The 25,952-nt window shown below is 45.9% G+C and overlaps 1 protein-coding gene and 1 long non-coding RNA gene across 4 annotated transcripts in view; one reads left to right on the top strand and one right to left on the bottom strand.

Moving 5' to 3' along the window:
* SLC46A3 (solute carrier family 46 member 3) overlaps positions 1 to 7,037 on the bottom strand; it is a 19,424-nt gene extending 12,387 nt beyond the window's left edge. The window contains exons 1-2 of one of the 3 annotated variants that reach the window (XM_040979844.1): positions 6,575 to 7,037; positions 5,905 to 6,117 (exon numbers count right to left, since the gene is read on the bottom strand). In XM_040979844.1, the coding sequence (XP_040835778.1) occupies positions 5,905 to 6,093 (189 nt within the window). In that variant the 5' untranslated portion in view covers positions 6,094 to 6,117; positions 6,575 to 7,037. Of the gene's footprint in view, positions 1 to 5,237; positions 5,478 to 5,904; positions 6,118 to 6,574 lie in introns of those variants that run through there. The other 2 variants (XM_040979846.1, XM_040979845.1) reach the window with 2 other exon arrangements.
* LOC121156244 lies at positions 6,575 to 25,952 on the top strand. Its single transcript, XR_005883835.1, has 3 exons — positions 6,575 to 6,609; positions 13,259 to 13,366; positions 25,830 to 25,952. It is a non-coding gene; the product is annotated as an uncharacterized LOC121156244 (long non-coding RNA).

The raw sequence follows: 25,952 nt of genomic DNA, 5'->3' as shown, positions 1-25,952 counted from the left end.
CAGGTGCAGGGTCCCAAGGCTTTGGGCCATCCTCGACTGCTTTCCCGGGCCACAGGCAGGGAGCTGGAAGGGAAGCGGGACTGCTGGGATAGAACCGGCGCCCATATGGGATCCCAGGCGTGCAAGGCGAGGACCTTAATCACTGCACCACCGCGCCAGGCCCGATTTTTCTGTCTTACAAAGAGTTTGCACAAGACATCATGACCACCGTTTTGCAGCCGTCTTCAGTGGTCATGTTGAGTGGCCTTTTCCGTGAGACGCCTTCCTTTCTGTCTGCCTTCCTTTCTGTACTAATGGAGAGCAGAAAGAACTCCATCGCTTCTCAGCCTTCTGGCCAAGATCAAGTGTGGAAGAATTCAACTACCTCTTTTTACCTGTGTCTGCACAATCAAATTGGTGAGAAACATATTCTTTTTTTATTACAGAAAGGAAAATTAAAAATAAAATGAACCCCAAAGAGAAACCTTGCCTTGACTAACAATGGCAGCATGCTGTGAAGCAAGAAGTGAGATCAATACCTCCCGAGGACTAGAACAATGACAATCGCATAGACACTGAGTGGAAAATGTGAGAATTTTAACACCTGCTATTTAATGGAAATAATTTTAAAAATCATTTGAGAGACAGAGGCAGGTGTAGCAGAGGGCAGAGAAAAAAAGAGAGGAATTATGTTTCCACTGGTTCCTTCCCCACAGGCCAACAACGACCAGAGCTATGCTTGGTTGAAGTCGACAGTCAGGCACTCAATCCAGGTCTCCAACATGGGTAACAGAGACTCAATGACTTAAGCCATCACTACTGCCTCTCAGGGTCTCCAGAGGCAGGAAGCTGGAGTCGGGAGCTGTGGTGTGGGATATGGGTGTCTTCACTGCTAGGCCAAAGGCCTCTACTAAACAATTTCTGTTTTCACTTCCCTGTATTTTCCAAATTTGTTCTAGATAATGCGTGCTGTCTTTAAGATGGGACATACTAGGTTCAATGGAACAAAAGTTTATTCGTGGATATTTAGAACACCTCCTAAGCAAAAGATGAGCCACACAGATAGAGAATGTTGCCACTTCCACCACTTGTAACCAAGCACATGGAAGGGCAGGGATTGGACTTCCCTGCTACAGGATCCCCAGCCCTGAGCAGAGTGCTGAGGCATGGATACTCAGCAGACACTGAGAGAATGAACGGTCAAATAGATCAGGTCTCTGCGCTTGATATCTGTGCGTGATCCTGACCAAATTATGTATCTCAATAGCTTTTTCCTCTGGCTGGCCACCTCTGCTTCATAGGCTGAGGTGAGAGTCAGACGTTTATATGCTTAACTCATACTCAGTGTTCAATTTTAATTCTCTCGTTTTGACTAGATAAGACTCCCCGAGCACATCTTTGAATCTCTAACACATACAGTAACCACCAAGTAAGTATGCAAAGGATGACTACAGAAAAGTTACCTTTGAGTCAACATCTCAACAAATGTTCTCCTTTTGGGTTCTTCCCATTTCTGCCCTGCTTACCAAGCTCCATCTTCCTCTTTATGTCTGTCATCATTCTTAATCCAGTCTTGTACACAGACTGCCTTCTCATGTGGGACTTAGGTTTGAAGACACAGATTTGAACAGAGACAAAGACAAAGCCCATTTCCATTGAAAATCAAAATCAAGATCTAAGAAAGTAGTCATGCCTGTGTGCCTATCTCTATCATTTAGACTGCAAGGATTTACAGTGATAAATTATATCATGGCAAATGGAGAAATCAGAGTCAACAGAATGCTATTTCCTGTTAAAGATGGGACAGACAACAATGTACCAAGTCAGGGATCAACGAGGGAAAGCAAGGTCAATTTTAAAGTCACCACAATCTCATAGGCTAAGATGTGTGTAGTAATTCTAGTTGAATAGAAATATTTCATGTCATTGCTTCTCGGCCTTTTGGCTAAGATCAAGCGTAGAAATGTTTCATGTCATTCTTCTTAAGTAAGGAATAGCTGGTTCAAAGGGATTGATTTCATTATTGAAATATTTACAAATATCTTCCTGAGTGGGAACAATTTCATGCTCTGTTTAGTTTCCCCAATAACAGAGTCTATATGAAAAAAATATTAGAAGATGATAGGCACCAGTTGGCGATTTATCATAAAGGTACTAAAAAAGTTCATAGAAAAATGAAATTAGGGCATGGTGCAATGGCTCAATGGCTACACCGTTACCTTGCATGCACTGGGATCCCCTATAGGTGTGGGTTGCAGTTGCTCTATTGTCCTTCCAGCTCTTTGTAAATGGCCCGGGAAAGCAGTAGAGGCTGGCCAAACACCTTGGGACCCTGAACCCATGCAAGAGATCTGGAAGAAAGTCCTGGCTCCTTGTTTGAGATTGACTCAGCTCTTGCCATTGTGGCTATTTGGGGAGTGAACCAGCAGATGGAAGATGTTTCTCTGTGTCTTTTCTTCTCCCTGTAAATCTGATCTGCCTTTCAAGTGAAAATAAATAAATCCTTTTTTCCAAAAATTATTTTATATTTTCCATGAGTTCATTGAGTTGAGGATCCATCAGATATATGCTTTTCAAAATTTTTTGCGCCAAAATAATTTCACTTTTTGATTCCACTTTTCCATGAGCTACCCTTGCAGTTCAAAACTAATCATTTAACAAGGGGAAGAAGGAATGGTAAGAAGTTTACAAATTCCTTCCTTCACAAACATGCCTAAAATCTATTGCTTCTTTGCTCCTTACCGAAAATCCCTTTCCACAGCTTTACCATTCTATTAAGGGGTCCTTTAGAGATAGTTTAATTGACCAAGAAAAGTATACAGGTGTTCTTCTCAATCACAGAGCTCAGAAAACCTGAAGATTTGAACAACAGGTTAGGTTATTGATGAATAGCTATGTTTTGAGTATATAAATAAAATACACCAACACAAAACCAACTGAAAAGACAATGCTTTCATCCATAAAAACTTCTCCAAATATCAAATATAAATGATAACTCACTCATTCTTCTATCTATACCCTGAAACTCAAAATAACCTTCCTGCACATATATACACATGAATCCATATATTTGTTACGTAGGGTGGTTAGATACAACCTACAAGTAAAATCTCTTAAACATCAGTATCATGTGCACTGCTTTCTTACATATAATTGATTTTCTGAAAAAAAATCTATTTATATCTTTGAAAGGCAGAGTGACAGAAAGAGAGGGATGGAGACAGAGACAAAGAGGTTTTCCATCTAGTGGTTCACTTTCCGGATGGCCACAACAGCTAGGTCTAGGCCAGGCTGAAGCCAGAAGCCTCATACCTACAACTACATCCAGGCCTCCAAGGCAGAAGGCAGAAGGCAGAAGCCCAAATTCTTGGGCCATCTCCCATTGCTTTCCCATAAGCATTAGCGGGGTGCTGGATTGGATGTGGCCCTCCAATATGGAATTCAGGAATTGCACGCAGCAGCGTCATGTGCTGTGCCACAACACCAGCCCCACCATTGGTGTTTTGAGTGGAGTTGTAAGAAACTGAATTGGAGCTGAATAAAACAACATTTCTTCATTTTCTGTCTGGTGCCATGTGCTACAGCATCTCTTATTTTTAGGGTTTCAAGACGAGTCCACAACCCCTCACGCTTCCTTTGGCCAGAATCCCTCCAATAGCATTGGGTGTTACAGGTGGAAGCTCAGGGAACAGGATGTTCTCAGAGGGACCGGAAGGAAGTGCCGAAGGGAAGGTAGAATGCTCTCTGTAAAGGGCAAGTGGCCAGTACACCCTGTCCCTGTCCCAGGCTGAGGTGATCTCTGGTGCCCCACTCCCAGAAAAGCCACCTGCACCATGACAAGCACCAGCTGTCAGGGTAAGTACCCAGGGTAGTAGAGTCCCTTAAATATGAATCCAATGAAACAGCAATTAGTATAAAAAGATCCAGTTGGAAAATATAGGCAAGATCTTTGCAAAGAGGCCACTGCGTTAAGCAGTGTGGAACTCTCAGCAGATGGGCCAGGCCACAGGCTGTCCCCCCTCACTTCTAGAAGGCAAGGCCAGCAGCTCTTTCTGCACCTTTATGTCCTCTTCTTTCTCTCCAGGGAACCAAAAGAGTGACTCTCAGGGGTGTGGCGAAGGAAAGCAGGTTATCAAAAGCACAAAGAATCGTACCCATTGCAGCTGCTCACTCCTGGGAATGACAGATGATAGCCCACAGTCCAAAGAGGAAGATGAAAGCCCTTGGGTGTGACCTTACCACCCATGGCCCAGGACCCAGATGTGGGCATGCCTGCCCAGAGACCATTCCTGAAAGTACCTCTCCCACTGAAAGCAGGAACTGAGCCACTAAGGGGCCTCACTGGGGTGGGTTCCAGCTGACAACTGGAGAGCACCTCGGGAAGTATGAGCATCTCCCTGTTGGGGCCCTGTGAGCCCCTGAGACAGCAAGCTCCCAGCTGGTGGAAATGTGACTCAGTTTCTGCTAGCACTTCCCATCTTGGGCCTGGAAGGCACTACTGCTTTGGGGTCTTCCAAAATGTACCCCCCACCCCAAGGGAAAGAGTTCCACACTGGTAACTGGGGCCTGCTTTTGAGGCATGTGCAGGAAAGAACATTTCCAAATCTGTGTGCTTTCTACTTTGCATTTAGACCTCAGTAGAGTTCTATCAAAAACCACTGAAGGGAGCAGCAGAATGGGGAAGTTAACTCCTCTCTTAAGTAGCGTAGTCACCGGCTGGACAGGAGCTTGTGGGGAGGAAGAAGGGTTCCACAGTATCTGGTCAACGTTTTCAATGTCTCCAGAGTCGAAGAAGTATTGTCTCTGATCTACACCCACAAAGTGGAACTGACACCAGCACCCAAGGGTAGGTGACACAATGCTGCTCCATGCCCAAGCCCTGACAGCCAAGGACCCACAGTCCTCAGTAATGTGCCACCTGCTGGGAGACCTTGAAAGGCTGAGGGAAGGGGCTGGAGAGCAGCAGAAGCACTAAGCCTCACCCTCTCTCCGTGCACCCAGTAGCCCAGCCAGCCCAGCCAGCCCAGCCCGCCTTGGTCCAATAAGCAGACTTTTCCTTTTTGCATAAAGAAAGGAGACAGCCACGGAGGAAGCAAGACTGCAGTGAACTGCTGTGAGAACAACGGAAAAGAGCAGTCAGGAGGGGTGGTTGGCCTGGCAGGTGAGATGCCAGCTGGAACCTGCGTTAGCGTGGGTAGGTTTGAGTCTGGGCTTCTCTAGCTTCCTGCTCAAGCCTACCCAGTAGTCCTGCTACCCACCTGGAATGCTAAATCGAGTTCTTGACTCCCAGCCCCAAATTCTGCAAACACTGCAGGAGTGAACCAGAGGATCTCTCTGCTTCTCAGACAGGAAAAAAACAAAAAATGCTGAGAAAGGCAAGGCGGTGTTTGTAGAACTAGTGTCATAGAAGAAGGAGGAAGTTGGAAGAGAAGCAGATGAGGGCTGGTGTAGTGACAAAGCAAATAAAGCTACTGCCTAAATGCCAGCATCCCATAGGGGTGCCAGTCATCCTGCTTGCTCCATTTGTGATCCAGCTCCCTGCGAGTGTGCCTGGGGAAGCAGCGGATAAAGGGCCCCAGTGTTTGGGTCCCTGCACCCATGTTGGGAAACCTGGATGAATCACCTGGCTCCTGGCTCCTGCCTTTGGCCTGGCCTAGTCCTGGCTGATGGGGGGCTATCTGGGAACTGAACCAGTGGAGACAAGACTTCTGCTTTTTTTTTTTTTTTTTTTAAGGAGAAGAAGGAAGAGAACCAGGTGAAAGGGGTCACGAAACAAACAGGTGAAACTGAATGTTTGTAGGTCCATCAGTAGCAGGGAGACTCTTGAGAAGCCAAGACGTGGTAAGGGTGAAGTCCTCTTCCATTTAGAACCCCAGTGCCCCCTGCCTCTCCCTAGGACACCTGAGGAATCTGTTAGTATCTTACCTCCTGGAATTCAAACAGCGGGCTGCTTTTGTTTTTTTCACACTCAGAAACATTGCTATTGGATGTAAAAGAGTAGTTGCCCGTTTCTTCCCATATTCTTCTATACACATACTGGGTGGTCAACGGAGAGGTTAGACTCATGGCAAAAGCATTCAGGAAAATGGCAGGCTCAACAAATAAAATCTTCATTTTGGTAGGCGAGACAGGTAACTTCTGTAATAAGAAAGAGGAGAGGGGCTGCCAGCCGCAACCTCACCCAGCAGGCTAGACGTTCCAAGCCCGGAAAGTCGGAGCCGCGTCGGGAAGCGGCGCGTGGGAGCGCCGAATCTCAGGGCGCACTCCCCAGGACGCTAACTTTTGCGGGAAGCGAGGGTACTCCGGAAAGCCAAGGGTGCGCCCTGCGGAGGGCCTGGCAGGGAGCTGTATCCGTCCTAGCTCAGCTTCGCTTCCCCCTTCCCTCCCCGCCTCCAGCTCCCTCTGAGCTGCCAGCATTTTTTTTTTTTTTTTTTTTTTTTGGCCGTAAGAAGTAAACAATGAAGTTTCTTTGGGGACACAACAGTTGCGTAACTGTGATTATTTTGCTGCGTGTTAACCCACAAAGGGGGGGAGAACGTATACAAGCTGTTCGCAATCGGAAGGGGCCTTTTCCTGATGTTTTAAAAACACTCACCCCCACGGAATAAGTCCTTTCTCCTGCCAGGAGAGGTGAGCAGTGTCACCGGTCGCTGTCTGCTCGGAAGCCCCGCGCGGGTAGCGGCCTGCAGAGCGCACCCGCACGCAGTGCCGGGGCTAAGGGCGCCCCAGGGCGCGCGCCGGGGTGCAGCCGGGTCAGGGGCTAGAGGATGTACGCCCGGCGCCACGCGGAGCCCACAGGGACTAAGCAGCCGGCGGCGTTGGGCCAAAGGCCGGGAGGACGGAAGGGAATTCTCCGTGAGACTGGCTCGAGCTCAGATGTAAAACAAACCGAGGCAGGCGCACTTCCGCATCCAGGGTGGCACCAGCGCGGTCGCAGCGCAGCCCTCGGTTCTCCCGGTGCGTTCGGCAGCCCGCGCGTCACCGGTGGCTTCTGTCTGCGGCTGGGTCCGCCGCCCGGCCTGCGATCGCAGCGGACTCTGCCTCGGTCAGCTGCCCGGGACAGAGGCCCCAGGAGGAGGCGGGGCCGGCTGGGGCCGGGGAACTGTCACAGAGCTCGGAGGCTCTCCGGCGATTGGACACTGCGGCGGGCGCCCCGGCGGCGATGGGTCCGCCCGCACGTCACTCTTGTTCAGCGGTTTCTCCGCACTTCCCCAGCCTCGGCCCGGGAGACACGGCTGAATTCTCGGTGCAGCTGCCCAACCGCTGGGTCCCCGGCCTCTTGGCTGGCTCGCTGCAGCTACTAAGCGTTTCTGGGTCCGAATATCGGGTTTTGACAGAAGCCAACGGGATATTTGCAAAAAATTAGTCCCGTTTTCAGGCTGCAATTCTGGGTGGGCCGGGCAAGTGTCCAGCGGGAGAAGCATAGTGGATGGAGCAGGACTGTGTAGGGGGCGAGGATGGGGGCTCAAGGAGCTAGCTGCTCTGGGTCCAGAGGCAGCCCTGACTCTTCTCAATGTTGGCAGATGAGTTTTTATGGAGCCCCTCTTTTCCCCTCTATTTGGGAAGAGGGAAGGAAAGAGGCTGCTCTTAGCTGCCAAACTGCATCAACACCTGGAGAGTCACTTGATGGCACCTTTGAAACCCCAAGGTGGAGAAGAATGTTCCGAGGGCATGGCTTGAGTGGCTTTGACAGTCCTGAGACGTTCCTTTCCCCTAGAACCCGAAGCAAGTTCTTGAATGTCTGCATTCGTGCCTTTGTCTGTCAGATGGAGGTAAGAAGAGTTTTACAGGGGTTGCTAGCCTGGTAGTACATAGCTCCTGGGATATAAGAGGAAGTGTCATGCCTTTGCGCCCCCACTCCACAGGCCCATGAGGAACAAGCCTATAGCTGAAGGGGCAGGATGATTATTTTCGTCAAGAGGAAGGGCGAGAGTGGAGGACTGCAGGTGCAGCTCGGCAAGCAGACGCTGCACTTGATTGTGGATCGTGAGGTGTGGTTTGGGCAAGCGTGTAGAGAAGCAAGGCCTGACTGGCCTGGCTGCTGTCAGACAGTGGCTGCAGTCCTGTGTTTAGTCTCTGAATAAATCTTGGGCTTGCCATGGACCCTTCTCAGTGTCGGCAGATGAGCTTTTATGGAACACTTCCTACGACTTTCAAACAAGGGGATAGGGATGTTGGAAAGAAGATACACAAAAGCGAGTCAGATAACGTTCCCTAGGCAAATGGATTTTTAAAAAAATGTAAAATGCTATACCATGTGCTACACACTAGATTAGGGACGTCTTCAGAGCGTGGTGGGTGGACAAGAGTGTCAGACTCCACCCAGACAGAGCTGTTCTGGAGAGAAGCCATCTGACTTCCCGAACATAACAAAGAATAAGCAAATTCATCCATGCAGAAGGGGTTTTGAAAACTGGATAGTCATCAAAATGACCACAATAACATCTATCCTGGATCTACTTTCTCAGCGTTTGGCCAGCTTAGATCTGTCTGTCTAAACCACCAGGAGCAAAAGGATCACTGTAGAATCAAGAAGATCAGGGCTGTGCCCCAAATGGTCCTATCTTAAAACAGCAATGGTTTATCCCTCAAGCTGCATGGCCACCTTGGGTCCCTGGAGGGCTCCCTCCCTATGCTTTTCTCTCACAAAGACAAATGGAGGAAACCATCACCTGAATATTACCACTTGCCCATTGGGATGGAGAAGGTTGAGGCATGGGGGAAGATGGAAGAGTCAAATGCTCCTTTTCTCCTCCCTCCTCTTTCTTCTGTATTGGGAGGAGGGAAGGAAAGGGGCTGCTCTTAGCTGCCAAATTGCATCAACACCCGGAGATGGAGATAGTCACTTGATGGCATCTTTGAAATCCCAATGTGGAGAAGGATATTCCGACGGCATTGCTTGAGTGGCTTTGACAGTTTTGAGACGTTGTCAATTTCATTCAAGGTTGAGAAAATCTCTCTAAGGTCTATTGGCTGATTAGGTCTACCTTAGTACATTCACACACCAAGACACTGGTTGCCAAAGCTTGGCCAGGAGAGTTGCCCAACCTGTTCTGATTTCCATTCTCTGGCATGGCAGTTGGCATCCTCTTTGCAAGCCTAAATGAGCTGGCTGTCATGTTCCCCACGCATCTGGGCATGCCGTATACTGCACAGGCACCAACAATTGAGGAAGCCCAATCCCAATAAATGCATTCCAAGGATGGACCACAAATCCTGTGATTTTTCCTGTGGCCAGTTTTGAGTCCAGCTGTCCAGTTCTGGGTTCCCCCAGGAAACCTCACCTAGGGTGACTTCAGATCTGATTCTTGTGTGTTCCAAATAGCACGGGGTCTAATTCAGTCTGTCACCTGCATCAGCCTGTGCACACACTGGTGCTTGTAGTTGCCTGGTCAGTTCTGTCCCCAGTTGCATGTCCTATGCAAACTGAGATACTATGGCCTAGTCCAATCCAGCTTACCACAAATCCTGCCCTTATACACACCAGCGGGAACTACAGCCTATTTGGGGCAACCCCCAGTAACCCCACCAGGCCCACCCCTAGCCTCAGTTCCTGTACATGCAGGAATATGCAACAGACTACTCGGATCCATTCTGCATCCCATTGGCTGTTGTATAAATCTGTATGTGCTGTGACTTATATCAGCCTGTCCCACCTCACAACCCAGCCCTCACATATGCTGATGGAGACTGCCACTTTGTCCAGGTCTGGCTCTCATGTTCACCAACAGGAGTTGTAGTCCAGCACAAGAGTACCCACAGTTTCCCTATTAGAACACTGCTAGCCCCGGCTCTTATACTTTCCAGAGGGTACTGTGATCCAGTCTGACATGACTTGCACCCATTCCTGGAACTTGTCAATGGATGCTGCAGCAAAGCCTGGAAATCTGTACTTATCCTGGCTCTTGCATGTGCCAGTTGATGCAATGGCCTGGCCTAACTTTGTTCTCCTTCACATACAGGCCAATGATTGTTGCAGCCCTGCCTGGACCAACCCATGACCAGTCCCAGCTGTCACACTCAGCAGTGGGAGAAGTCATCTAGCAGGGGAGCCCCTGCAGCATCCCCCTACCAGTCTTGGATCTTACATGTGCTCATGGGTGCTGTGGCCCAGTCTGACATGGCTCACTTTGCCTTGACATTTGCTGGTAGATGTTGCAACCTGGCTCTGCTTGGCCTGCCCCAGTCCCAGCTCATGCTGGTGAGTGCTGCAGCCTAGTCTATCCTAGCTAGCTCTAAGTCCTGGTCTTAAAGGGAACTGGTGGGTATTGCGGTCTAATCCAATCTGGCTTGCATCTAGTCTTGGCTTTCACCTGCCATCAGGTGCTGTGAACTGGCCCAACCTGACCCACATGTATGCGAAGGGTACTGTAGCTCAGCCCAGCCTGGCTGTCCCACTTTCAGCTCTCATGCTTACCAACAGGGGTTTTGTCCTAACAGGGAAGTTCCTCAAGCTTCCCTTTCAGACTAGCTCCCAGTTGTGAATCTTGTGCACACCACTGGGTGCTTGGCCCAACCTCACTTGGCCTGTCTCCAGTCCTGACATTTATTAGAACTTACTGTGGCCTTACCCAGCTAGCTCACATCCATTCCAGCTCTCACTGTTTGGGTTCTACAGCCCAGCCATGCTCAGCCGACTCCCACACCTGACTCTCATATGGATCAGTGAGTGCCACAACATAGCCCAGCCTGGCCCATACCTTACTCTGGCTCTTGCAAACACCCAAGGGTGCTGGAGCCTAACCTAGTCTGGCACACCTTCAGACTCGACCCACACACTTGCCAGGTGCTGTGGTCATATTCAACCCAGTCCTGACTCTCATACTCTTCTGTAGGAATCACAGCCCAGTAGGGGAGTCCCCTTAGCTTCCCTACCAGACCTGGTCCCAGCCACAGATCTTGCCCATGCTGGTGGTTGCTCTGACCCAACCTGGCATTGCCTGACCCTCCTACCCCTTCATGTTGGTCCTTGACCACAGATGATGCAGCCTGACCTGGTCTAGCCCTCCCCAAATACCACCTCTCACTGGTGGGTGCTGCAGCCTTAACCCTATTCATCTTGCCCTGACTGTTAACAGGAATTTGTCACTATATTAAGTACTGTGAGTGAAAACAAAAGAAGCTAAAATACCGTAGTTATTCGTTACATAGGTTCTTTACCCAGTAAGGAAACATGAAGGAAAAACCAGCCCTAAAGCAAGTGTGTGGAAATCATTAAAAATTTGCTCTCCATGCAGGGCTACAACACCTGTGGGCTTCATGTGAGCTGGATTAACGAAGGGCCAGGCTGGGCTGACTGTTCCAACTGGTGCAAGCAAAAATTAGAGTGAGTGAGGGTTGGTTGGGCTTTGCCGCAACATCAGATTGCAAGGGCTGGCACTGCGGGCTAATTCTGTCAAGTTCAATGCCAGAACCACCTGGACAGTGCATAACCTGGGAGTGGGAGTGGGCTAGAAGGGAGATAGTGGGCACCTCTGTTGTGGGTTACCACTCCCACTGGAGAGCACGAAAACCAGGACAGGGGCAGGGGTAGCTAGATGGAAAAGCACCTGCCAGAATGTGTGGAATGTGTGTGGGCTGGATAGTAGATTGGTTGGGTTGAACTAGGCTTTAATGCCCACTGACATGTATGAGAGCTAAATAGGATGTGGGACAGACTGAACAAGCCTACGGTATATACTGACATGCATGGGAACCAGGGTAGGGGATAGGCCTGGTGGGGGTTATGAGGAGTCACCCCAACTAGGCTACAGCTCCCAGTGGTTTGCATGAGGGCTGAGTATGAAGTGAGCAGGATCAAGCTGGACTATAACACTCATTGGTTCAAGTGGCAGACAGGGCTGGAAACAGAACTGACCCAGCAACTGCAACGACCAGCATGTGCATAAGCTGATTGGGGCGACGGATGGTACCGGACTCTGTACACACAAGAATCAGATCTGGGATCATCTCAGATAAAGGTTCTCTGGAGATTCCTCCAACTGAACTGCTTATCTCAGAACCCCGACCATGAAGAGACTATGTCAGCTAGTGGATTCTGAACAGGTTTCATCGCTATTGGAATGGTGATATTCACAGCAATTCAGACCTGAAGAACTATCAAAATTGCTTGAGCAGGACCCTTGGAGCGTGCCTCACATCAGGGACCTGGGATGGATGGGAGGCTGGTGGGGCATTTTCCTTTGTTTCTCCCCTGGCCCCAGATACAGGGGAGAAATGATGATATTAGGGTGGAAACAATGGTCTTACCCACTTTCCTGTAGCCCTTGACCCTTTGTACCCTAAGCGACTAAGTAAGATTTTAAAAAAAGAAGAAAAAAGAAAATAGCTTGACATATACTACACATTTGTTGAATAAACTACACAAACTTCTGGGGAAAAAAAAAAAAACCTGCTCTCCCCATTCACAAACTGGTCTTTTTGCCCCTCAGAGATTTTTCCCTGGCTTTATTCCTTCAAAAACTCTGAGAAAAAATATTGAGAATAAAGTTTGGTCCTCCAGAAGAGTCCTGAACTTCTGTATACCAGGTCAACAATCTAGAAGTTTTATTTGTGTTTTTGCTTACAGTCACATAGGCTCCATACAGAGAGATAATGTCAGACTAATGAGAAAAGAAGTGCATTGAATATAAGATGAAATGCCCCAGCTAAGTGAAGACCAAACAATGTCCTATCATATGGGTCAAGAGAAGTTTTCACAGTGTGCTTATAAAACATGTGGGTGAGTTGACAAGCCTCTGCCATAGCCTCATTGTATTTGGAGGAAGCTATGTTTTGCTGGGAGGTGCCTTGTTTAAGAGTCAAAAAGCCAAAGTGAATACAATAGCGATGAGATTTTGTTGATTTCAACATGGGCTTTTCTCTATAAACCAAATCTGCAGAGTAAGATGTGATGACGAGACCTCTTCCACCTGTAACTGCTTACTAGATTTTTGCCAATGCAATGTTGATAAGAGTCCAGTGGAACAGAGCTCCTAGCACAAATTGTTGAAAAGAAATGCAATCCTATCATATGACTTTGGTCAATAATTTGCCAAAAACAGATCTGCCTGAATCTTATCTTTTTGAGAAACTCATCAGCTGACTTCAACACTGAATTTCCTGACCTCTGTGGCATTGGACACTGTTGAACAGATGCCTCTCTGAAAATGTTCTCTTCTTTTGGGAAGCCATAATTGGACAGACTTTCTGCCACTTTGACAACTCCGTGGTTTCTTGGTAAGCTTGCTTTTCAGTTGACACGGTTTTCCTGGTCTCACTGCAGCTCTCTTCTCCCCAGGTAATCTCATCCAATTTCATGAGTCATCTTCAAATCACACCAACTTCACCCAACCACCTTACCTTCACATCCACGTTTTTCTTTTGGACTTCACACCCAGAGCACCATGTAAGTACACACTGACACTCCCTTTTTCAGAGCCTTATGGACTTCTCAATATTGACATAGACTTTATCCAGAAAGCATCTTTATATTTTGGAAATCTGAATGTTCTGAAATCTAAAATGGCTTTAATTGTCCCAGGTAGTGCTCAAAAAGCTATGGTTTCAGGTTTTGGATTTTTCAGGTCTGAGATGCTCAACTTATTTTGGGGGGGGGGGTGCGTATGTTTGTTGTTTTTATTTTATATCGGAAAGGCAGAATTACAGAGGGAAGGAGATACAGAAAGATCTTCCACCCACTGGTTCACTCCCCAAGTATTTGCAACGGCTAGGGTTGAACTGAGCTGAAGCCAACATCCAGGAGCTTCTTTCAGGTCTCCGATGTGGGTGCTTGCAAGGTTTTGGGCCTTCCTCTACTGCTTTCCCAGATCACAAGCAGGGAGCTGGATGGGAAGTGGAGCAACAAAGACATGAACTGGAGCCCATATGGCATCCTAGTATGTGTAAGGCAAGGCTTTAGGCCATTGTACCATGCCCTCGATCTGTAGTTTTTAAGTGTCTATATATAGTTTGTGTTCAAAGCAAATATCATCTCCCTCATAAATTTGATCTTTTTGGTAATCATTACTCAGTCAATTGTGTTACCTGTCTAATTAGCAGAGATAGACTGGGGAATCTGTCCTGACTTTTTGTGGTCATCAGATACATCGTCAATACTTTATATCATGAATAAAAATGACATCTTTGCCATTGTAAGATATGTGGATATAAGGCAAACACTTTGCTTTAGAGTATTTAGGCTGAACAGCTTCTTTCTGACTTTGTGGAGGTAGAGGTGCTCTTATCATTGGTGCATTGGTGACTGGCATTTGAACATTTTCAGGGAGAAAGTGAGCAAATGTGTTAAGGGATCAAGGAGTTTATTTGTAAATCAGAAGTCCTGACTGTTTCCTTCAAGGATTTAAGTTATGACAATATGCCTTCTGGGCTGGAATGGACTTGTGGAGATTGGGTTTACAGAAATGCACAATAATGGCTTCAAGAAGAAACCCTCCTTGAACAAGTCTTATGCAGGGCTTATCTTGTCATAGGGGAGTGTCAGATAGGAGCAGTGATGAGATGACATCACATCCCAATCCATTGCCTTAGAGCCTGGGTGCCTAAGGAGCCATGCCTGATTAGCCTTTAATGAAATCACCTGTTAATTAGAGTTGGAACCAGAACTCAGTATCCTACAGGGGGAAGTAACCATGGCTCTGACCTTTGCACCTAAGTGCTGTGCTGCCTCTCCTCTGTGTCACCAAGGTGGAGGTTGGAACCTTAGACTCAGTGGCCAGACTGCTTAGATTCTTTGTCACACAAGTGCAGCAAACATGACAAACACCTTTGGGACAAATAAGCACCTAGTGAGTTCTACTTTTCAAGAAGGCAAGAGTTCTGAGGTTGAAGAACAGATTTTTCCCAAGCAGTAGGATAGAAACTCACACTTGATTTGTGTAGTGACTTCAAAGTAATTTTTGTCAAAAAAGATTTCTTTTTGTTTGGAAGGCAGAGTTACAAAGAGGAGAAACAGAGAGATCTTCAATCTGCTGGATCACTCCCCAGAGAGTTATAACAGGCAGAGCTGAGCTAGGAGTTTCCCAAGCAGGGAACCCAAGGACTTCAGCTATTCTCCACTGCTTTCCCAGGTCATATTCAGGGAGCTGGATTAGAAGTAGAGTCGGGAAATGAACGGTGCCTGTATGGGATGCCAGTGTCACAGGCAAAAATTTAACTTACTATGCCACAGCATTGGCCCCTACAATGCCACTTTATCTCTAACAGGTGAAATAGGACCCATGAACAGAATCTGACATTTGCTGGGTCTTTAGCAATGTTTATATAGAAGTCCAAACTTTGGTTGATCAGATGCATATAGTGCTGCCTTTCAGAAAGTACTGAAGACAACCTGGTCAAGTTCCAAATTGGCATGTCCTCTTCCAAGCAATCCGCTCAGTTTTCCCCAGCTGGATAGCATGAGGTGGCTTTGCTCAGTACTAGTGAACTGGTTCCCAATATGCCCTCGGGAACTGTGCAGAATGATTATTTGATTTTCTTCTAAGAGACTGAGTGTAAGGCACTATGTTTTTCTGCCCACTTGACATTAATGAGTACCAGAACATTTGTCAATGTAGAATAATGACAGGAATGGGGGCTGGCACTGTGGTGTATTAGGTTCACCTCCATCTGCAGTGCTGGTAGCCCATATGGGCACCAGTTCTAGTCCTAGCTGCTCCATTTCTAATCTAGCTTGCCACTAACACACCAGAAAGTAGTGAAACATACCTTAGGTCCTTGGCCCTTGCACACATGTGAGAGACCAGGAATAAGCTCCTGGCTCCTGGCTTCAGACTGTTTGGGGAATGAGCCAGCAGATGGTTCACTCCTTGTAAGCATGCCTTTCAAATAAAATGAAATATTTTTTTAAAAAACCTGAAATTTTATTCTCAACTAGAAAAAGAGGGGAAGATGTTCAACCTCATCGGTGACAGATAGTCTTGTTCATATTCAAAATGAGCAAGGATTTTATTTTTGCTGATGCTAAGATTCATTGGCAAGCCTGAAGTGAAATGAACAGTGGCATACCCTGTAAATTAAAGATAAGTTGATAACGCTTTCCCCAGAGTAATAACTTAGCAATGGACACTAAAATCATTACACAACATGTATGTAGAATGTGTAACTGGCAGAATGATTAGTTTAGCTTCTTGAATTTTCATCATAAGGTTGCTCATAATTTGAAAAGACCTAAATATCTCTCCCCCCTCTCTTTCTCCCACTTTACCCGTATGTGTGATGGGAGAGTATACATAATAATATAAACCTATGTTTAGAGAGGTCATTATATTGTGTCTTTCTTTCTTTCCTTCTTTTTATTGTTATTTTTAGATTCATTTTATTTTTTATTGGAAAGTCAGATACACAGAGAGGAGGAGAGACAGAGAGGAAGATCTTCCATCCATTGATTCACTCCCCAAGTAACCACTATGGCAGAGCTGAGCCGATCCAAAGCCAGGAACCTGGAGCTCTTCCAGGTCTCCCACACGAGTGCCGGAAGCCAAGGCTTTGGGCCATCCTCGATTGCTTTCCCGGGCCACAAGCAGGGAAGTGGGGAAGTGAGGCTGCTGGGATTAGAACCAGCATCCATGTGGGTGTCCGGTGCATGTAAGGTGAGGACTTTAGCTGCTAAGCTACTGTGCCTGGCTAATATTATTTTTCATTATACAATTCCAAAGGAACAGGGATTTTCCCCTCCTCCCACACACTATTTTCCCCCATATTATTACAATGATATAGTCCTTTAGGAGCAATCACAAATCCAACTTTCTGCTATTTAGTGTGTCATGACATTGTAGGTATCAACAATGGCAGATAGTCTAGTATTCTATTTCATTGGGAGTCTTCCTGTAATTTGAGAGTAGAGATGCATACTGCAATGTATCTTCCCAGTATGCTAGTCTTCATTATTTATTTCACCCATGATATATATATATATATATATATATATATCTTTACATATGTATCTATTTATGTTATATTGTATTTTTACAGGAAATTTAGATATAAGGACAATTTTCATGTTATGACATATATGAGAAAAACAGGCAACAGAATTAGATAATATAATCCAATTGTGCTTAAGAAAATACATATGTGAATGTATATTTTTAAAGCCCAGAAAGTAATATATGAGCTGTTAATAGCAATTATCTCTGAGTGCATTACTAACAAGTTTTATGTGCATATTAAATACCATAGATGGGGGAAAGTGGCCTAGTGGTTAATCGGTCTGTTGAGAGGCTTACATTCTGCATCAGAGTGCCTGGGTTCAATTCCCATCTCCAGCTCCTGGGAAACAGTGATAATGGCTTCAGTAGCTTAGCTTCCTTCCAGCTATATGGGAGACTTGGATCCAGTTCCTGGCTCTGGGCTTTGGCCTCAGCCCAGCCCTAGTTATCAAGGGCATTTGGGGAGTTAACCCACAGATGGGAGCTCTCCTCTGTATTTTAGGCTGTCTCATAAATGAATGAATGAATGAATAAATAAATAAATAAGTTTAAAAGCATTGTCTATACTGTAAGCTTCTTTTTTCCCCCCAAATTCCCAACAGTGACTGTGTATTCATTTATAATCAGAATGTGTTTAAAAAAAAAGAGATCTTAAAACTATTCTATAAAAAGACCACTCATAGTCATTAAAAGGTTTTAGAGGAAACACACACACACATACACACACACACACACCGTAGCCTCCCAAAGGTTGATATCTTCTAGGTGGTTTTACAAGTTTTAAAGTTGAGTCAGCAATCATGTGATAAAATGTGCCAGGTAACCCAAGATAAGACAGGACAGATACTAATGAGTGACAAGCAACTGACAGGCCTTTATCTGGAATAGCTCCTGTCAGGAATGAAGAGGCAAGTGGTGAAATTGAGGTGAGCTTTTGGATTACCAAAACAAACCTGTTTATAACCAGACTTAGGACAGCGGGACTCCCAAACCTCAGGCTTACCCTCTATAGTTACAGGGAGGATGAAACCCAAGGTACGTGAGATTCTTGGAAGCGTGCATTCACCTTTGTGCCTTCTCATCCTGGCAAAAGGGAATTGTGGGAACACTTCTCTCTGGAGCCCAGTCGCTCCTGAGTCTTCTTATCAGAAGGGAAGAGTCTAGGAAAGAGGAGGAAGCTGATGGCGAAGAGAGCCTGTGCGGGCCCTGGAGGACACTGTGCACTCTGATCTTCCCACGCCCAGCTGTTTCTGTCATTACTGAAGGAGTCCTGTGGCCAGGGAACTGCTCACAATTATGAAACAGGGCAGTCACACGACCAGGCTCAGATCCCTGGGAGAACCACACCCTTGGGTATTGTTAAAAGAAGGGAGACAGGATTGATCTTGTCCATATTCACTGCACGTCTGACTCATTTGTGTTTATTTCATTCTATGTCCCTCTGAGCTCGGCAGGAGACACTGTTTGCAGAAACCCTTTGAGCACCCAGAACAGGCTGGGCATGTACACTTGGCCCCTCTGCCTGGGAGCCATGTTCCTGTAGACATAACCATTTGTACATGAAAAATATTTGAAGAAAATGCATCTGTATTGGTCATGCACGGACTTTTATTCTTGGCATTCTTCCCTGGACAATACAGTATGCTATTTAAAACTAAACAATACAGTAAAACTACCTTCTTAGCATTTGTCTTGGGGTTTGTGAAATGCTATTTCACTTTGAGTCACTTGAAATCTGAGGATTGAGGGATCCTTGTGGGTCCTGGAACCAATTCCTTGCTGATTCTGAGCAGTGGTTGTATTCAGTACATGATTAAGCAAACTGGAAGAGATGAGCTACTAAGCTCCAGACATAAAGGATGGAGTTGGAGAAGGAGGGAACAAAAAACAGAGGGAGGAGACGATGAGGAGGAGGACAAGGTGAGGAAGGGGAGAATGAGTGAGGAAGGGAAGGAAGGAAGAGGAAAAGAAACAGAGATGCAGAGATATTGTTATGTAATACAGCAGGTTAAGCCACTGTGTGTCAGCTGCTGCACTTCTGATCCAGCTCACAGCAGAAGATGGCCCAATTCCTTGGGCCTCTACATGCATGTGGGAGACATAGATGAAGTTCCTGGCTCATGGTTTCAGCCTGGCTCAGCCCCAGCCATCATGGCCATTTGAGAAGAGAAGCAACGAATGAAAGATCTCTCTCTCCAAGTCTCTCTGCCCTTCAAATAAATGCTTGTAAGAGGTAGGTGGGCAGACCGTATTCAGGAGAGGCTGTAGTAATATGTCAAAGACAACTGCATTAGTGTCTTGCAGTGGGGGATAGAGATGGGGCTCAATTCCAGCACTTAGCAGATTCAGATAACATAATTCAAGGTTGGTCAAAGGAGAGTCTTAACCAGCTCCTCCTGCATAAAAAGAGCCTGGACTACATCACTCTGATCCTCAGCTGAGAAAAGTGAAAATCAGTGCCTGCTTCAGAGCCAATAAATGACAGGCCACGGGGCACACCTGTGAACAGGAACAATGGAAAGCTAATCTAGAGTCCCGGCTGAGAGGCCTCATCTAGTGCAAAAGATTTGGAGACCCTAGTTGGCACACACACATACATGGTCATTTTGATAAACTGCTGGTGACATTTGAGGGTGTCAATGGCCTGAGACTAGAGAATCCAGGGGTTCTGAAGTCCAAGGGGGAGGGGACTCCAGGCTCTGGTAATGAGAGGGGTCTTTCTGGCTCACATGGTGAGAGGGGACCAATGACCATTTAGAAAGATACCCAGAGCATCCTCCTGTTGAGGACCTCCTTCCTGGGGGAAAGCCTTCAGGGACCTTATTACATCCTGACTCCTGTCTCTTCTGGATTTGCTGTCTCACTCACAAGAGTGATGAAAGCTAACACAGACTTGGCGAATGTCACAGCGTAGGGACACAAGTCTGCTGAAAATCTGAAGTGATGTGTAAGATCCCATTAGAACATTCTTGTCTACTAAGAGAGGCCTAGCAGGAAAACAGTGGATGATAGGTGAAGCTGAAAAATGGTCTCTGATATCTACAGCAACAAAGATGGAACAGAGTCTAGTCCCTAACCAGATTCATATAAAAGTTCACGTGCAAAGTCTCTTTGCCTCAATTTCTGTTTCCTAGAGGATCACGTCTACCTTTTAACTCAAACCTTCCAAAACAGCTAAATGAAAACACATTGGAACCCATCCCAGATATGGCAGAGTTGGGAAGAGTTCATTGAAAATACTACTGATTATGCAGCCAGAGTCCCATTGGAAAAAATAGACAATTGGCAAGAACAGATGAATGATGTTAGCATAGGGATGGAAATTCTAAAGACGAGTTAAGAAAAAAACTAAACCTGAAAACACTGCAACAGAAATTAAGAACATGCTTTTAGCGGGTTCCATCGTAGACCGGAATGGTCATGGAAAGAATTTGTGAGCTCAAGGACAGACTGAAGTGCTCTGAGAACCTGTGTGTGCCAGACGTTGCAATCAGTACCAGTGATAAGACAAGGAGCCTCTTCGTCTCTTGCAGCTGCTTTACCTGCAGCCAAGCAGAAAATTCAGCATGCACCTGCTATGGTTTGAACATATTTCCCCAGAGTTAAAGTGTTAGAAATTGAAACCCCAAAAGGAAATGGTATTTGGAGGTGGGGTCTTTGGGAAGTAATTATCACCAGATGAGGTCATGAGGTTTGAGCCCCATGATGACATCAGTGGCTTTGTGAAAAAAAGAAAGCCCTAAGCGCTCCTGCTTCGCCTCACTGGGGATGCCCGATGCTCTCCACCATGCTACAGCCCAGTAGCAAGGTCTTCACCTAAGGCCCAGCAGATGCTGGCTCCATGCCCATACACCTTCCAGCCTCCAAAACTGTAAGAGACAAACTTGCTTTTGCTATAACTGAACAGTTTCAGCTATCCAGTCTGGCAACAGCAGACAGCAGAACAGAATCCATTCATCTGTTAAGTGTGTTCCTGTCTTCTCTTTCCATCTTCATTGTCCTCTACCAGCCAGGAAATTGCCTGGTTGCTTCCTTCTGGAGGGCTCAGAGAGAACATTTGTTTCATGTCCTTCTCTGGTGGTGGCTGGCTGTTCACAGTGTCCCTGGGCAAATGGAGTCATCGTGTGCAGCTCAGCCTCTGTCCTTGTTAGGACAATGTCAGTCACTTTGGATTGGGATCTGCATTATTCCACTATGACCTCTTTTTAACTGGTACAAAACCTGATTTGCAAGTGAAGCCACATTCTGTGCTTTCTGGGTATTCAGATTCCCACTTGCCTTCTTGGGCACACAGCTCAACCATCACACTTGCATCTTTCACTACTGTTTTCTGCCTAGCAAGTGGTTTACCCAAGACAGCGGAAGTGGGAGTCCTCTGCACAAGGTACACACAGCAGGGGAAAACTGTCAGTGAAGAAGGTAAAAGCATAATACAAGCGACTACAGGATAGTCTGCTTTATAATTGTCAACTTGGGCCAGCAGTTTAAACAGTCCCAGTTGATAAAAATCTTCCTCCCTGAACCTGTTTGTTGATTCAAACAACTGTGTGTGTGTGTGTGGTGATTTTAAAAATTAACCCTCCAGTTCTCTTCAAGATTGGAGCCCAATTCTCCCCTGGATTCACACTGGAGTTAATATTTGTCATGGGTAGCTGAAAACGTTAACTCATACATGATACAGTCACAGAATTTGAACGCTGCTGTTAAGTGGGAATTTATTCTTTTTACTTGTTTCGAAACTATTGAAAGAACTAAGACAGCTGAAATAGAGCCTAAAACTGAAAATAGCAATAATAATTATTGAAAATAATGTTTGTAGCTAATGGAGTATGAAAAAAGCGATATGTTAGGTAGCATGCCACTGCCCTAACAGCATTTAAGCTTGGGGCTTAGGATGCTGTGAAGTATTTTAATAGGAGTTTTCAAAGTGTAAACAAGACTTCATTGTAGCTGTTTTTGATGTCAGAATTAGATCACAACAAAGTGAAATTTCCCTAAGCTGATCAGACAAATTCAACAAAGGTTCTTGAGCAGCACTATGAGGGTTCTTCCAAGAACTAACAGAGGGGTGTGCATCTAGGACGTGCCTACAGCACCTGCATCCCACTTCAGAGTATCCGGGTTCAATTCCCAGCCTCAGCTTCTGGTTTCAGCTCCTTGCTAATGCTGAACCTGGGAGTGTGTTTTCCACAGCAGGTTTTTTCTCTACTGAGGCCTCTCCTGTTGGCTTCCCAATGTTTTTCTTCTCCCATATCCTTCCTTCTGGGTTCAGGTGCCACTGGATCTTGTCTTCTTCCAGGGACACTAGTTCTCTCACATCAGGACCCACCTTCAGGACCTCGATTGACTCTAAGCACCTCTTAACAGCCCACCAAACACAGTCACATGGAGGGATAAGCTTTTTTCCCCTAGGAAATCTGGGGAAGCTTCAATCAGAACACAGGGGGTGTTGCACTACGCTGCCTCACTGTGCACCTATAATACCACTACTGCCTAAATGTGGCTTGTTCCCACATGTCTTGAGCTGTGAATCTTCACAGTGGTGGTGTGGGAGAAGTGGCGCCTCATGGGAGAAGGTTGTGTCATGAACAGATGCAGGCTGTGCAATGAGAGTGACTTCTCATTCTCGCTGTCGTTGTGGTAGTTACCATGAATCAGGTCTCTTCTCCAGGTGTCTGCTTCCCCTTCTGGTTTTCGTTTCGTTTCATTTTGTTTTTTCACCATGAAGGAAAGCAGCATATGATCCTCACCAAATGCAACTGCTCTATCTTGGACTTCTTAGCTTCCAGAGCCATTAACTAAAATAAGCCCCCTTTGTTTATAAACTACCCGGTCTCATTCTGTCACAGCAATAGAAAATAGACTAAGGCAGAGAGAACTGCCAATGAGGAAATGGTTAAACAATCCTCAGGTGGATATCAAAATGCAAAAATGCTCAAAACCATTGCAGAAAATGGTGTGGTATTTGCATAGAACCTGCATACATCCTTCCAGGGCATGCACATCTCCCCTAGATTACTTATTACTTGTAATTCTTAATGCAATGTAAAATGCAATGTACATAATTATTATACTCTGTTCAGGAAATAATGACCAAAAAAGTTAGCCTGTATATGTTCAGGACAGGTGCACAGATTCTTTTCCAAGCACTTAGAATTCATGGTTGGTTGGAGTCACGGGTGCAGAACCTGCAGTTAGAGAGGGCCGAACGTACTGTAACATTCCAGTGCCAGGCAGGCTGTAAAGTATTCACATTTACTTTTTCCTCTAAGCCAGAGTTCCTAGCAATCAGCCATTCATTTACCAGAAGATTTAACATGTCTATGTGGCAAGTCTGGGATACAGAATTAATGATTTATACTAGGTTAAAAGGTGAGGAATTGGTGGAGAAGCAGGTTGGGCAAGAATACTGTATTCCAAAGCAAACATTTATCTGCAGTGATAAAAGGAGGAAGCAAAAAAAAACAATCAAAGGACCTGTTACATTTAGAGCCCAAAGAGACAAAGTCCTGGGTCAGGGGAAAGAACCCTAGGGCTGTCTTAACTCAGGAGGTGCCCACCACATTCAGGCCTTCCCTGAATTTGGGAGAACTAACTAATGGGGCCAGGACAACCAATGGGTGGTGCTGGCCATCAGAGGACAGAGGGGAAGGGCAGGGTAACCCTTCTCAAACATAATTTCTCTTCCAAACCTGCATGCTTCTGAGAGTGAAAGGGATGTGTGACGATTTGTGTCAAGAAAACAGGTGTATGTGGGAGACTGATATGGTGGGTCTCTATAATCGTGCAGGCTATTGCCAGGATGGCTCCTTGTAGAAGCATAGGGCAGCACTAGGAATGTACTTGTCCTCCTAACTTTTGAGTAATGAGCTTCCACATGGTGGCCACAGCATTTCTTTTCAGCCTTATTTGACCTTATTTGACATCAAATATTCCGTTCTCCCAGCAGCCCTAGAATGGCTACCACACTTGTCCTCTTTCTTGACTTTTGTTCCTTGAATGATGCTCCTCTTCTCTATGCCATTGGTTGCTTATGAGGGTATTTCCAACTATTTGTGGAAAAATGGAATTAAAAATAGATGTCAATAAAAGCATCCTTGTGATTTTTTTTTATAACATATTGCTCATGAACTTTGTTGAAGACCCCTTCATACGCATGGATCTCAAGTTTTTGTCGTACCAAAATGAACATAGGTTTTCTCTCTTTTAAATCTTTTATTCACTTACCACTTGTTTGAAATATAGACAGACATGACCAGAGATAGAGATCTTCTATCCACTGGCTCACTCCACAATGTCCACAATAGAAAGGGCGAGGCCAGGCTAAAGCCAGAAGGTTGTTAACTCCATCTGGGTCTCCCATGTGGGTGGCAGGAATCTAACTACTTGAGCCATCACCTGCTGTCTACCAGGGTTTCCATTAGCAGGAAGTGAATTGGAAGTAGAGTCAGAACTCAAACCTGGACACTCCGATATGGGACATCTCAAGGGGCATCTCAAGTTGCATCTTAATATTTCAAATGTCTTCCTCTGAACTCATCTTTTATTTCTTTATTCCACAAATTCTTGGGGGAGGACGTTCTTATATTTTAGCCCTTCAACAGTCAAAATTCAGAACTTTGTAATGAATGCTTGTTGATCAACTCATGCAGAACTGAAACTAACTACCAGGATCCATGCCTTGGCACTGGCAGCATTTCCTCTTAAGATGTAACACTGCATCTGCAAAACACATCTAGTGGAATATTCTATTAAGCAGGAATAATCCCCACAATGCATGACAGAAGCATGCATTGACCTGACAGAGAGTAAGGTATCAGAGGAGTCAGATGTCATACTTTACTGGAAGCAACTGTCCTTGAGGCCCAAATGTTAGAAAATGTTATCAGTAAATTGCACATTTCGAAAACTTAAAGAAGGAGGCTAGGGCTGATGAGTTCCTCTCTTCTCCACGCTCCTTATCACGTGCACATGTTCTTAACCTTGTTGTCAGAGCTTGAATTTTGTTCATTTCTCCTTCTTCACCAGCCCTGGACTTCAAGGCCATGGCCCTGCATCCCCAGTTCCAGAAGCTGAGTTGTTAGTCTTATCCAATCACTGTGCTCCTGTTTGGATTAGCTTAATGATGACATCTGATGTCATCCTGAACTATGGAGTGTGTAGGGCAGGATGTTTCAGAGCTAAAAGGAGACACAGAAACATACCCATCTCTCTCTCTCTCTCTCTCTCTCTCTCTCTCTCTCTCTCCTGCAGAAGTTTTATGGTGAAGCTTAAAGCTGCTGCTGCATCTTGTGATCACAAGGAGAGCGAGTACTAGATAAACAAGCAGCTGAGAATGCAGGGCAAAGTGGGAAGAGCCTAGATCTCTGAGTGAATTGTGCTGCTGAGCTGTGTAGCCTGCAGCGCATTTTTCTCTGGAACTGTTGCTTATGCCTTGAAATAACGGGCACAGCTCGATTCCCATTTGTGCCATGATTTCCAATGTGCGTGTAGCTCTGTTTCTTGTTTCCACTGGCTTTGCTCATGGAGCTTGGATGTCTGATTTGAAAAAGGGTGCAAAGGGTGCTGCCCCTGAAAAAAATATTTGGTGACTCAGTCAAACTCAAGCCATTCCATTAAAGGCCTTGTCTCAAATACACTCATGGGGGTATGGATCTCAATATAGGAGTTTCGAGGAAACACAACTCAGTTCACAACAGGATACAAGAGTCCCAGTCCCAGACCCCTTGCCTCAATGCAGAACCACTCCAGAAGGCCCTCCTGGGTTCCAGAGCTTCACAGAGACCTGCAAGGACTCAGCTCCCCCTCCTGTTTGTTTCGCTCCTCTGAAAGCCACCTAAGCCCACGCCTTAGGACATTCCCTACATACAGATTTCTGTCTCAAAGTCATCTCCAGATCCATTTTTTCTCTCCACCTTTCAGATTTTTCCTCCTAGAAAGAATAGTTGGAGAGCATCTCAAAGACATGACCCTGGCAATTACAGTTCCTTCAGGCTGCATGACCTCCTGAGGTATAGTGGCTGGCTCTTTAGTGGGAAGGGCAAG

Source organism: Ochotona curzoniae, unplaced genomic scaffold, assembly GCF_017591425.1.
Source record: "Ochotona curzoniae isolate NIBS_2020 unplaced genomic scaffold, NIBS_Ocur_1.0 contig_3332, whole genome shotgun sequence".
Lineage (NCBI taxonomy): Eukaryota > Metazoa > Chordata > Mammalia > Lagomorpha > Ochotonidae > Ochotona > Ochotona curzoniae.
The sequence above is the reverse complement of the archived record's forward strand: the minus strand, read 5'-3'. Positions and strand labels throughout refer to the sequence as shown.